Source organism: Triturus cristatus, chromosome 9, assembly GCF_964204655.1.
Source record: "Triturus cristatus chromosome 9, aTriCri1.1, whole genome shotgun sequence".
Taxonomy (NCBI): domain Eukaryota; kingdom Metazoa; phylum Chordata; class Amphibia; order Caudata; family Salamandridae; genus Triturus; species Triturus cristatus.
Window position 1 is genome coordinate 703,112,737 of NC_140592.1, and position 12,697 is coordinate 703,125,433.

The 12,697-nt window shown below is 44.5% G+C and overlaps 1 protein-coding gene across 2 annotated transcripts in view; it reads right to left on the bottom strand.

Annotated features, from left to right (window-relative positions):
* The window catches only part of SNX32 (sorting nexin 32), a 288,534-nt gene that overhangs the window by 144,941 nt on the left and 130,896 nt on the right, over nt 1-12,697 (bottom strand). For both annotated transcript variants that reach the window (XM_085625843.1, XM_085625844.1), the window contains exons 7-8: nt 8,078-8,183; nt 6,548-6,623 (exon numbers count right to left, since the gene is read on the bottom strand). In XM_085625843.1, the coding sequence (XP_085481969.1) occupies nt 6,548-6,623; nt 8,078-8,183 (182 nt within the window). The remainder of the gene's footprint in view (nt 1-6,547; nt 6,624-8,077; nt 8,184-12,697) is intronic.

The following is a 12,697-nucleotide window of genomic DNA, read 5'->3' on the forward strand; positions in this document are numbered from 1 at the left end:
ACTGTTGGTGCTTGCTTGCTTCAGCTAGGACCGGTGGTGATCAGCACCAATGAGCAGATCGTGCTCAATGGATTATAGGGGCTGACAAGAGCCCTGACTTTCATCTTCTCTGCATCCACGCTTGGGGCACAATGCCCCACTCCCTTGGGACCTGTACTCTACCTTGGTGTGGGACTTGGAGCCTGGCCTATTGACCTCTGGGGCGGAAGACATACTCAGGAACCTCTGGTGTGTCCAGTGCCATTCTCTTTAAAACCTGACGGTCTTCTTGGATCTGAATGCGAGGTATGACACACAGGATGCATAATCATGGTTGAGGGATGGGTGCAAGTTGCACACCTAGTGCTGGTCTACCCACAAATATTTGAAATTGAAGCGAGGGTACTTTTGAATAGGTGTCTGGTCCATCACCCAACCAGCATTCTCTGGTGAAGAAGGACTGGAGGTGGTTCTCGCCCCTCAAGGAGAGCAAGACCCTAGATCCCCAGTACTTCAATCAAGATCTTTGATGCTACCCAAGTTGTTTACATATCAAGGAGATGAAAGGACCAGAGTTTGCTTGAAATTGGCATGAGGGAATTAAAAAATAACTGAACAGGGCCTATGAAAACATGTTCAGAACACGATGAACTCAGGCCCAATCGGTGCATGTCCGTACACAATGGCAGAAAAAAAAAGAATCTAACATGGAGTCGGTGCCCATGTACAATGTGCACTAAGATCAAGAGTTACACCACATCTTCGAAGAAAAACAACTTGCAAATGTCTGAGCCAAACACTAAATGACAGGAGTATGCTAAGCATGTGAATCTACAGCCATGCATGCTTGAACATAATAATTTAGTGATGATTGCCCTTAGACTAAATGTTGTGGGCATATTTGTCCTGATTTCTTCCATGTTACTCTATTTTTTTCAATCATTGTGCATGGAGTAACAGTGAAACCCACTGTAAAACGTGGGAGTATTGTAAGCTACATTGTGAGACTCTTGGCTAGTAGGTCAATTCAATGGAGAGTTCTTGTTTTCATCAGCGTTTTGCTTTCTTCCTCAAGCAAATGATAATACAGCACACTCACAAGCTTTACCCTATTTGGTTCTCCTTCTGAATGCCCCAGTAATTCAACGAGAAACTCGGTCTCCCGAGTGTTAGTGATTCTGGCGTTGCCGGTAACTATGGGGTATTGCTTTACCTAAGAAGCAATTACCAGGGAGGACTGGAATATCATGCCCTATTTGGCTGGCAATTCCTCATTTCTCCCCTCAGTTTCTTCCAGACATTTCTTCTGCAATTAAAAGGCATTGTCCAATGGTGGGATTTGAGAACTTTGAACTCCAGTGGTACAGGTAACAGCTGTTACCAGCTCTATCAAAAACACTTTTAGGGGCCCTTGAGTCGAAATAGGCTATTTAAATGATCCTAAAAATCCATATCTACATTACTGAAGAATCCTTTTTGATTAAGGACTAAGATGAGGCGTCTGAAAAGAAACCTTCGTGACCAGAGTGTAACCCAGGATCCACAAGGAGTAGTGATGGGAAATCTCAAATCAATGTAGGTAGAGAGTTGTTCTTCTAGTCATATTCAGAGACAAATTACTGAATTATCTACTTATCCTGAACTGACAATGTGCACCTATGTCAAATTATGGGTCTGAGATACTTTTTTTCACCAGTAAGCAGGTGTTGAAAAATGTGTCATACTCAGTAGATGTGTTTCTGAGATGACTAAGAAAGCTTTCCTGAATTGATATGTAACCCAGCCCTAATAAACTGAATTGAGATGGAATTGATCCAAATGAGTTTAAGAAAAAGCCTGGCTCTGAATGGTGTCGACAACCATCTGAAGACTAGAGGGTTGTTAGAAATTGGGTTTTTGGTTGTCAGAGTATGCACCCTGTACAAGCAGGGACCACCACTCTAGTTAGGGTAAGCTAGATACACACTAACAGATAACCTGTGCTCACCCTCTGGTAGCTGAGAACAGAGCAGTCAGGCATATCTAAAGAGGCAATGTGTAAAGTATTTGTGCAACACACACACACGCACACAGCAACACCACAAAAATACTCCACACAGAGCTAGAAAAAGAGATTATAATTTTACGAGTAAAACAAGACCAAAACGACAAAAATCTAATGAGTAGAACCGGAGTTATGAATTTTTAAAGCATATATAAAAAAGTAGTGCTTAGAAGCAAATAGCGGTTAGGGGTTACTTGAGGTCAGACTGGACCAGGATAAGTCCACAGTTCAGATTGACTGCAATGGAGGGCAGGCCGGCTACAGGACTCATGCAGGTCTCGCTGAAAAAGTACCTTGAATGGAGGAAGCGTGGATGTCGAAGACTGGATGTGAGGAGCAGATGAGGCGATGCATCCTTAATCATATTAATGCAGGCAATGCATCAGTTTCTGATCCCCTTTATGATGCAGGCGATAAATCATTGTCGAGCCATGCAGTCCACTGTCGTTGAGCAGTGCAGTCCATCGAAGCGAGGTTGTCGATTGACTTCTGCATTGAAGGGCAATGCGATGGTTCTGATCGGTGCAAAGTCGTCACTGCATCGATTTTGATCGTTCTGGACAGCAGAAGTCACCTTTCAAGGACCCAGGGCTGGATTGGCACCACTTGGGTGGGCAGGAATCACAGATGGCAGAGTCCATGTGCTGTTGCAGAGTTGAAGGAAGTCTTTGATGGCCTTGAGACTTTAGAACAGGAGGCAAGCTAGCAAGCCCTTGGAGTTACTCTGGGTTCAGGTAAGATGGGTCCAGGCTAGTTCCTCTCTGAACTGGAAACAAGCATCTTAGGACCAGTTTCGGGGTATCTCCCTGTAAAAAGAATAACTGATGGACGGAATGCTGAACAATGTCAAACACTCATCCCAGTACTGCTCACCATGCCACCCCAGTTTCAATGCAGCCAGTTTGGTGCGACTGTTTCCATGGGGAGCAGGGCCAAGACTGATTTGCATATGGCTGGGTCCAAACTGGAATTGCGTGATGAGCAAAACAAATATGGATTTAGGCCCAGATCTCTGTACTGGGGGTGAGTGTTTGAAATTGTTCAGTATTCCAGCCATCATTTTTTCTTTTTGTATTTGTTCCCCTAAGTGAGATGGGTATTCCCAGATGTCGGTCCCGTGCTCATCATGCCACTAGAGTCAAGCTATCCTGCCTGATGAGTGGTAATACCCCAAAAAAGGTCCAAAGATGCTTATTTCTGGTTTGGGGAGGACCTGGACTGGCAGTTCGGGCTGGAGTGTTTCAATGTGGAGCAGGGTCAAGACTGATTACATATGCCTAGGTCAAAACTGGAATGGTGTGGTGCGCAAGAAAATAATGGATTTAGTCCCAGCTCTCTGTTCTTTTTGCATGTGTCGTATTAAGTGGGAAGGGTATGCCCAGATGTGGATCCCGTGATCACCATGCCACTAGAGTCAAGCTTTTCTGGCTGATGTAGGGTGATACTTCGAAACTGGTCCTAGAATGCTTGTTTGCAGTCCGTAGAGGGCCTGGCTTGGCAGTTCGGGCGTGAGTATCCCATGGGGAACAGGCTCAAAACTGATTGGCATATGGCTGGGTCCAAACTGGAATGGTGTGATGAACAAAAAACAATGGATTTAGGCCCAAATGTCTGTACGGGGGGGGGGGAGTGTTTGACATTGTTCAGCCTTCCGTCCATCATTTGTTCTTTCTGCATTTGTTGCCTAAGAGGGACCTAGACGTGGGTCCCATGCTCACCAAGCCACCGGAGTCAAGCTACTCTGTCTGATATGGGGTGATACCCTGAAACCGGTCCTAGGATGCTTGTTTCCGGTCCAGGGAGGGCCTGGCAGTACGGACTGGACTGTTCCCATGGGGCTATGGGTCAAGGCTGATTTGCATATGACTGAGTCCAAACATGGAATGGTGTAGTGAACAAAAAACGTTGTATTTAGGCCTAGATCTCTGTATGTAGGGTGAGTGTTTGACATTGTTCAGCATTCTGTACATTCTTTTTCCGTTTTGCACTTTCTAAAAGTGTCATTTCTAAAACAGTAATGTTAAATAAAACGCTACCAGTAAAGAGGATTTATCATTACCATTCCAAAGATATGAAGCATTATACAGCTACTCCTTTATTATCAGAAATTACAGCATAAATGTGTTTTAAGGAATTCCCAATGCTAGTTTATGAGAGGAGTAGACCTCACAGTAGTAAAAAATGAATTTGGGTGTCTGTCACTACCAGGACATGTAAAACTTAAAAGTACATGTCCTACCTTTTACGTACACAGCACCCTGCCCTTAGGGCTACCTAAGGCCTACCTTAGTGGTGACTTATGTGTAATAAAAGGGGTGCTTAAGGCTTGGCAAGTAGTAGTTTTAATTGTCAAGTCGATGTGGTAGTAAACTGCATACACACGTCTTGCAATGACAGGCCTGAGACAGTTTTGAAAGGTTACTTGTGTGGATGGCACAATCAGTGCTGAAGGCCCACTAGTAGCATTTAGATTACAGGCCCTGAGTATATGGTATACCACCTTACAAGGGACTTATGAGTAAACTAAATATGCCAACGGTGTATACACTGATGCTACCATCTTTAGGGGAGAAGCACAACCCCTGCTAACCAGTGCTAGAGTCCTAAGGCCAACAAAACAATTCATCCAAAAGAGGAAGTAAGCAAGCAAATAGTTTGGGAGAAAACCACCCCAAGGATGACAGATCTGATAAATGTTTAGCTGACATAACTGAGCTATGATCAACTGCTTTTTACTTCAGACAAATATCTGAAACACTAATGGAATCAAATGTTATTCACATAAAGCACAATACAAGATGTATTGATACCACATTGTAAAGTCTTGCACTGTTATTGTTGACTTCATACTACTAAACACCGGCCCTTTATGTGACCTTATAGATCGGGTGACTAGTAATATGCATTCTCTAGACTAAATAAAGAAAGCTATCCTTTCTTCTGAAGTAATATTGGACCCTTAGTAGTGGTGAAATACTCTGAAGCAGTACAAAAGGCCTGTTGACTTACAAAGGTACCAAGTTAGTGTGCAATATACATAGGCCCCATTCAATACTGGTAGAGGTTAATCATTTTATCATTCAAAGAAATGCTCATGGCATTTTTAGCTGTGGTAGACACAAATCGCTTGAAATCAGTGCCCATGAAACATTCAGCTCTGGTGAGGAGTATAACTTGACACTACTAACATCCATATCCAAGCCTGTTGTGGAGCTACGGTGGAGTAAATGTTGAACCTGGAGGAGAATACACCAGAGTGACTTCCTCCAGCACAGTATCCGGAGGGTGGAGTTATACCTCCAGAGAGTTATTCCCTACATTTATCTTTTCAGACTGAGTTCTGAGTATTTTCCAGTACATCGCCTCTCCCTGGCCTAGAAATGTAGATTTTGCATCCCTTCTAAATGAGTGACATTTGTCTTGTTCCTGTTTGAAACGTTTACTCTCACAGTGTCAACATCAGGCTTTCCTAATTATGCTCAAGTGAAATTTCTGTTACACTGGCGTAATCTCATGACATTTCTTGTTACACTTGTTTCGCAATACTCCTGAAATAACTCTATTACAATATGTCATGTAACTATGCACAATTTATGGCAAAGTTTTGGCACCAGAGCATGAGAACAACGCAAACAACCAGAAGACGAGCAGCTGCTGTTTGTGGCAGTTGTGTTTTTGTTGCACTTTTTTAGCATGACCTGCATTCTTGAATCCAAAATGGACACAGGCATGCATAACACATTAAAATATAGGGGCACTTGCATCAAGCCATTTTGCGATCGCAAACAGTGCGATTCGCAAAAATCGGCCTCTTGCGATCGCAAAATGGCCTTTCCCAATGCATGAATAGTTTTTGGATGCGCAATTTAGGTAATCGCAATTTTTTGCAATTCCCTAAATTGCGAATGCAAATAGGGAATCGCAATTTGCGATTCCCTTAAGCATATGCAAGAAGCCTTTCGTAAATGTGAACTGTGCATTTAGGGAACGCTAATTAAGATCAACTTCAAGTTGTTGTTAACCATGTGCATACTTTTAAAAATGCACAAAACTGCATTTTTCAAAGTGCCTTTTGGCGCACACATGCCCTTAGGGCATGTGTGTGCCTTACATATGCATCATTTTTTGTTAGGGGCGCCTAAGGGGGGCGTTAGGCCTCTGGGCACCTTTGCCTTTGTATTACCTAATTTGTGATTACCAATTAGGTAATCGCAATTTAGGTAATGCAAGACCATTCCCACCTATGGGCCTTGAGGCCCATAAGAAAGAATGGAGTCACAATTGCAAATAGCTATTCCCTAATTGTGTTTGCAATTCTTAAGGAAACGCAATTAGAGAATCGCTATTTGCTGTATGCTTTGTTACAGTGCATTTTGCGATTACCAAATAGTGGTTTCTTAAAAATCGTTATTCGGTAATCGCAAAATTAAACTTTGAGGCATATGTCCCATAGTGCCTTATGCATATCCTGTCCAAAAGAAGGGGTCAAAACCAGAAGAAAGCCAAATGAGATAAGATACTCACACCTTCAGGTCATTCACTTCCTGAACACCCAATCCACTGAGGGCAGATGAGATGGGAATGTAATCTTCTGCCAAATCTGTAAGGGAAAACAGACATGTCAGCCTCCTTGTGCACATTTGTGTCTAAAATCCAATTATTGACTCTTCACTGGTTGCACTGTTGAATTATTTTAATCTGTCTAGAGATAGCCCATGTTCCTATATGTGAGCTCCAATCTCCTTTCAAAAATTCTCTTGTGTTCTCCGGCTTTTCTCCACCTCTACAATTTCATCCTCAAGGAAGCAATCTGTATGATTCATTCCGATGTCATCATCATCTAATAACTTATTTACAGCACTTGTCTACACAGTTATGCTATTTTGTAGCGCTGCAACAACTGGTATTATTATTTTATAGAATGGTGATCTGCTTATCGACCCCAGAAGGATGCAACGCATACTTGCCCTTCCAGATCCACGCTTTTGAAATGCAGGTCACACACAGATATCAGCAGTGACCATTTATCTCACTAAACTTTCATGAGACGCAGTTACACGCAGTCACAGTACTTTTATCTCTGGCAAGACAGTAGGTGGCTATTCGGTTTCTCTGATGTGAGGTGAGACTGAGACAGTGTTTACTCCATCAAGTGCTTTTTTCTGAGGGAAGATATTTTACAATTTATAAGAATTGACTCTGGTGATGTAGATTCCAAAAATGTGCATGTATCCCTGACATACCATTCTACACAGCTCTACACAAGTGTGATGTCCTTAATATGAAAACTTTTATCAGTGCACTAACTTCTTTGGTGCTGCAGTGAAGCACTCAGGCCCTCCTTTATGGGATTTTGGCATAGGGCAGCGCAGCAAGTCAGCTTGCTGCGCTGCCCTGTGCCAAAGTGAATGGCCAGGAATGCACAGTATTTATGCAATACAGTGCATTCCAGTCCTTTTTCCCTGTGCCGGCGCCGTTATGGTAGCCAGCATGGTGCAAGGGTGCCTCCATTGCATGGAAGGATTGTTTTTGTGCACGGAGGGGTTCCTCTCTGCACAGAAACAATCCTAAGAGGCGTTTTCCTCTTTCTATGTGTGCACACATACAAAGAGGAAAAAACTAGGAGAAATAAATATATTTCTCCTTGTTACGCCCCACCTCGGGAGGCGTAAGGCTATGGCGCTTTCCTAGGTTTACATGATTATGTACATTTGAGGCGGCGTCAAAATCCATGGGTGTTTCGTGGAAACACCCACCGCAATGCTCATGGAACACCTCCTTGACGCAGAGTAAGGAGACGCAGTGATTTGCGCTGTGTCGCCTTACTCAAGATGCATGTACCACTTTACATGGTGCAAAAGTGACACAAGGCTCTTGTAAATAACCCCCTTAGTGTGCAGTCCTGAGGTAATAAGTACTCGGGCGACCCAGTTAATATTTAGTGAGACAGTCCGAGACCAGTCATAGTGTTATGCCTACATTTTATTTTAGATTCTGCATCTTCCATTCTGTCTCTCAGCACCAGCTTGCACTTCTCTAAGCTGGTTCACTTACGTTTGTGCGTCCGGGTTACCCGGTCGGCTTTGCCACAGGCATCTTTAATGCGGTTGTGATATTCCACCAGAAAAGTGCGTTCGTGATCGAAGAATTCATCCACCTCCTGAAATGAGGGAGAACAGCAGTTAAATAGATTTTAACAGAGGTTTAAATAGGATGGTAGTCTCCACACACAAAGATAGGAAGAAGGAGAACAAGGACAATGTTCTGCCCACCCCCAAAGTTAGACCACCAAGTATTAACATGAAGCAAATTACTCAGCATTCCTTTGAGGTACTCCACTCAGTTCTCCCCAAAGGCATATCCACATGTGGTGCTGTAAAATGCACAAGTCTATGCCTCCGGCAGTACAGGGTTATCTATGACTTCTGGCCAGCGTGCAATGATTCGTGTAGGTATAGTACTGGAATATTGTGGACTGAATATTGTCTGATAAAAATATTGCCTCCTAAATATCATTTACGAAACATATCTCCATTAGGCTTAGTAATAGAAAATGTACATCCAAGGAGACAATATTACAGTAAACCATATATAGAACACAACATTTATGTCACACAATATTTTAATCAACTTTCTTCCTGTTTGTTTGTTGGTGGTGTGCAGTGGTGTTTGTTAGGTGCATCTGTGTGTATGTACAGTATTAAAGGAAAGCCTATGGCCTGTGTCAATGGGTGACCCACCTTGTCTGCAAGGCTGCTGCTTCAACCGAGACATCTGTCCTCTCTTTTCCTCTGAGTCAGAAGACACAGAAGTTTCCATTGAGCAAAACGTTCTTGTGGAGCGACTGGCACAGATAAGTGGACATGCTTTGGGGTGGTCAGGTGATACCCAGAAACTGGTAAAGATTGATGGGTCAAGTTCTACAAACAATACAAATTATTGGTGCAATGTTCGAATGAGCGCGGCTATCGCAAATGGAATACATCTCCTCATGGCTAGGGAGAGCATTCCTAGAGTGACTTTCCGGCATGTTTTTAAATGTTCACATCAGCAGATGTACCAATCGTGTGTATGTGTAATGAAAGTTCCTTGACGCATGGAATGAGATTCACTTCAAGTCACTGTGGTGTGTATGGGCATTCCAATGTGCTCTTTTTCTCAAGGTTACTACTGTCAGCTCACCGGTCGTAGAAGACTGACAGAGGTGGCAGCAACAGATTCTGGTGGCTGGACAGACCTTTTATCTTGTCCACTGCCAGAGTGAGACAACTACCGGCCTCTTTCAGATTAACAAGCATTGGCATAGCCAATAGGTCTCGCTTTTGGGACCTTATAAGTATGTTTACTTTTGCTATAATAGCGTCACATAAAGCGCGGGTGCCGTGATCATAGCACAAGCATTGGCCGCGTGGAAAGCATAGATGGGGGCTGCAGTGGGAGAGAGAAGCGGAGGGAGTTGTGTGCGCGAACGCTGCGCGCGAAAGCACTTAATGAGCCATGACGGCTTGAAGGCTTAATGAGATAAGAAAGGCAGATGGCGGCTGCGCGCGTTCACGTGCACATGCACGCAAGCTTTAGGCCACAAAAAGCTTGTGGGTAGCACTTTTTTTACCCCCTGCTAAAAGTCGAGCAAGCAGCGCATGCGCTGCTCTAGGCTCGACCTAAAAATTGGTCTGTTAGTCCTTTGCAACTGGGTAGTCCCATCGCCACTCACAGGCCCAGCCTATGGATAAACAAAACCAAAGACAGAAAAGTATTGTGCAAGGAAGAGGCACACCAGTGGGGCGACGGCATAAGGGGGAAACATCGACTGGGACTGGGTTACCCTCATTCTGGAAAAGAATCAGGAGCACTCGGGAGACCAACTCACAAACATTACCCACTACCAGGGCTTTAAGTGGACTGAGCACCGGCAGTTTTTTAAAGGGGACCTCGAAACTGGGCTCTATCGGGCTCGGTTTTGAGCCCTGGCACAGGCGGCCCGTTTTTTTTTCCGGACTGCAGTGACTGCACTACTCACTAGTGTAGAAGTTACGGCATGACGTCATGCCAGTGGAGTGTTGTAGGGGAAGGGAAATCCTTTAAAGAGAGCCATTTTCTCCCTGGATTTCCCTTCTCTTTTTAAACTCTGAAGCAGCACATTGTTGAGGTGTCACCAGGGCTTTAAGTGGAAGCTTTTTCCATAATATTCAAGCCATAGTTGCTGCTTATTTATCTTATGCAATTAACAACCATTGACAAAGCCAATAGTCCTGACTTGTTGTAGGTATGATGTTACTAGTTGTATCATATATCTAGATGCAATGAGAGAAACAGCAAAATACAAGTCGGGTGGCACACTATGCTAAACACAGATTTTTAGCTTATGTGTTTTTAAGCCACACCCTTAATTACATTGGCCACGCTCCTTTGAGAGACCCCCCAGTTTTTTCATCCCACTTAAAGCCCTGCCCACTACTTTCCTTAAGGGGAAAACATGTAACTTGCAGTTTTTGTTTTCTGATAATGCAAACTCGACCCAAAGGTATTGGAGCGCATAACATGAGCACCTGTTACTTTGCATAAGGACACATTCATTTTTGCTAGGCACGGGGCGATTAAGTGTTTTGCCCAATAATCACAGGATGAAGATCCGACGCTGACACTTAAACTTGGTTCGGCAGTTCCAAAGTCAGCAGCTCTGGCCACAGAGCCTTTGCTAAGATAGGGCCCTGGGCATGGGTGGAGAGAAATTTGGTGCCCTTGCAGATGGTAGTGAATTAAATGAGGCAGCAGGGTGTCCCTTTTGTGTTCAGTGGTCAGTACCTAGATGAGCAGGAATTGGCCCGGGAACACCAACATCCCCCAGCTTACCTAAATCACGATAGCTTAGCTGCCTCATGGCGATGATGGTGTTGTTGATGTGTTTCAGCAGGGGTCAGAGGGTGAAGGGATGACAAGGAAGGGGGCTAAAGGGGTGTTAAAAACATGCCCACCATATGAAGGACTAAAAACACTTTAAACTGGAGGAACAGACAGGAACAAGGCTGGAGCATGATGAGAAGAGCGCAATAGCTGTTGTAGACATAACCTTAATGCGCACAGCTCCATGCGCGCCTCTCAGAATATTGACACCCTGGGCCTGAGCCCAGCTCGCCCATGCTGAAGGCCGGCCCCGTCTGGTCGTTACATTGTGCAGCATTTTGTTTCATTGTGTTTTGACTTTCTGCTTCACACCACCTCCCTGAGTAAGCCATGGACTGCCCAGCGAGCATCAACAACGGCTGTATGCGCAATACAGAACATAAGACCAAATCGCATCCGTACCATCTGCAGTGTCCTGCTGGACACGTTCTAGTGTTCTGCCTATGTTTGCACCCCACACCATACACCCACCCATCACAGGCGTCACCGGTCAGGTGACCCTGCTAATAAAAGGGGCCAGGCGCACGTGCCCTGGGCCAGTTCTAGTGACCTACCCACTGTGTCTGCGTGATTATTTTCCTAGCATGTGGGACCAGGGCCCACAACATCACTCCATCTTCCACTGCAAGCTTGTTCAAAAGAGTTTCCGAGGTCATCAAACAAAAAAAACTTGATAACCACTAGGGGCCAGCTTCAGAGGCTAGAAGGCAGGAGTTTCTCACACATGGCTCAGTGACCTAGACTGCAGAAAGCCCTGCCCCATTTCTTAAGGCAAGGATGTAATCGCATGCATTTAAGTTAAGGAGGAACTAGAGCCAATTTTTTTCTTAAACGGCAGGGTTGACACGGGTAAGAACAGAGGCAGATCAGCGCCAGCAGACAGCACCAGAGGCGCAACTAGAGCCAAATTTCTGAAGGGGGGGGGGGGGGGGTCTAATTCTTCCAGCAATCGCAAGAGTGGAAATGCAGGGGCTCTAAGAAGGGGTGAAAAAACAACAAAGTCTCTTTAACAAGTGAATGGTCTTTTAAAGACTTGTGAAGTACTCGCGTGCGGCTGCAATAAGACGGACACCAGACCAGCCAGCCCACAGCAGCTCATAAACTGCCTGTGTGTGTGAGTGCCCGGGAAGCTGTTTCAGCCCGGCTGACATACACAACGGGAGAGGCTGCTGCCGTACCAGCCCTATGGGCGTTGCGCGTCTGGACAGCACCCATGTGTGCTGCCTAAATGTAGTCCATCTGTCTAGCAGTAAGCATCGTGGAGAAATTACCCTTCAGACCCAGAGAGTCTTAAATGTTAAAACGTCACATTTTTGTGTTCTCTCGTTTGCCGTTTAAAGAATAGGAAGGGCGCAGCAGCCTGCCTTTTGGTTTAAAATAATTCTTATCTGCTACTATCTTGCACAGTCTGCCCTCTGGTGTACAAACGCAGGAACAGACGCTATTCTCAGCTCTTGCTGGTGCAGTGTAAAGTTTCTATGTCGTTTGAAAGTGACCATTGATTCATTTATTTAACCGTCTAGGGTCTGGTTTTCTTAAAAAACCCATACTCGGTGAATGTACACGTGTTGGGATGCACAAACCTCTCAACCTTTTGCAGCAGCTTGGCAGGCGAGGCTCGTAGTTTCTATGGAAGATTCCAAATTCTCCCCATCCCATAGATATGAATGAGATTATTTTACGTTCAGCCCCGTCTATAAATCCTCACTAATGGATATAGTAGTAGATTCCACTACTACTAAATCCTGTGCTGGCTTTAGCACAAGTATA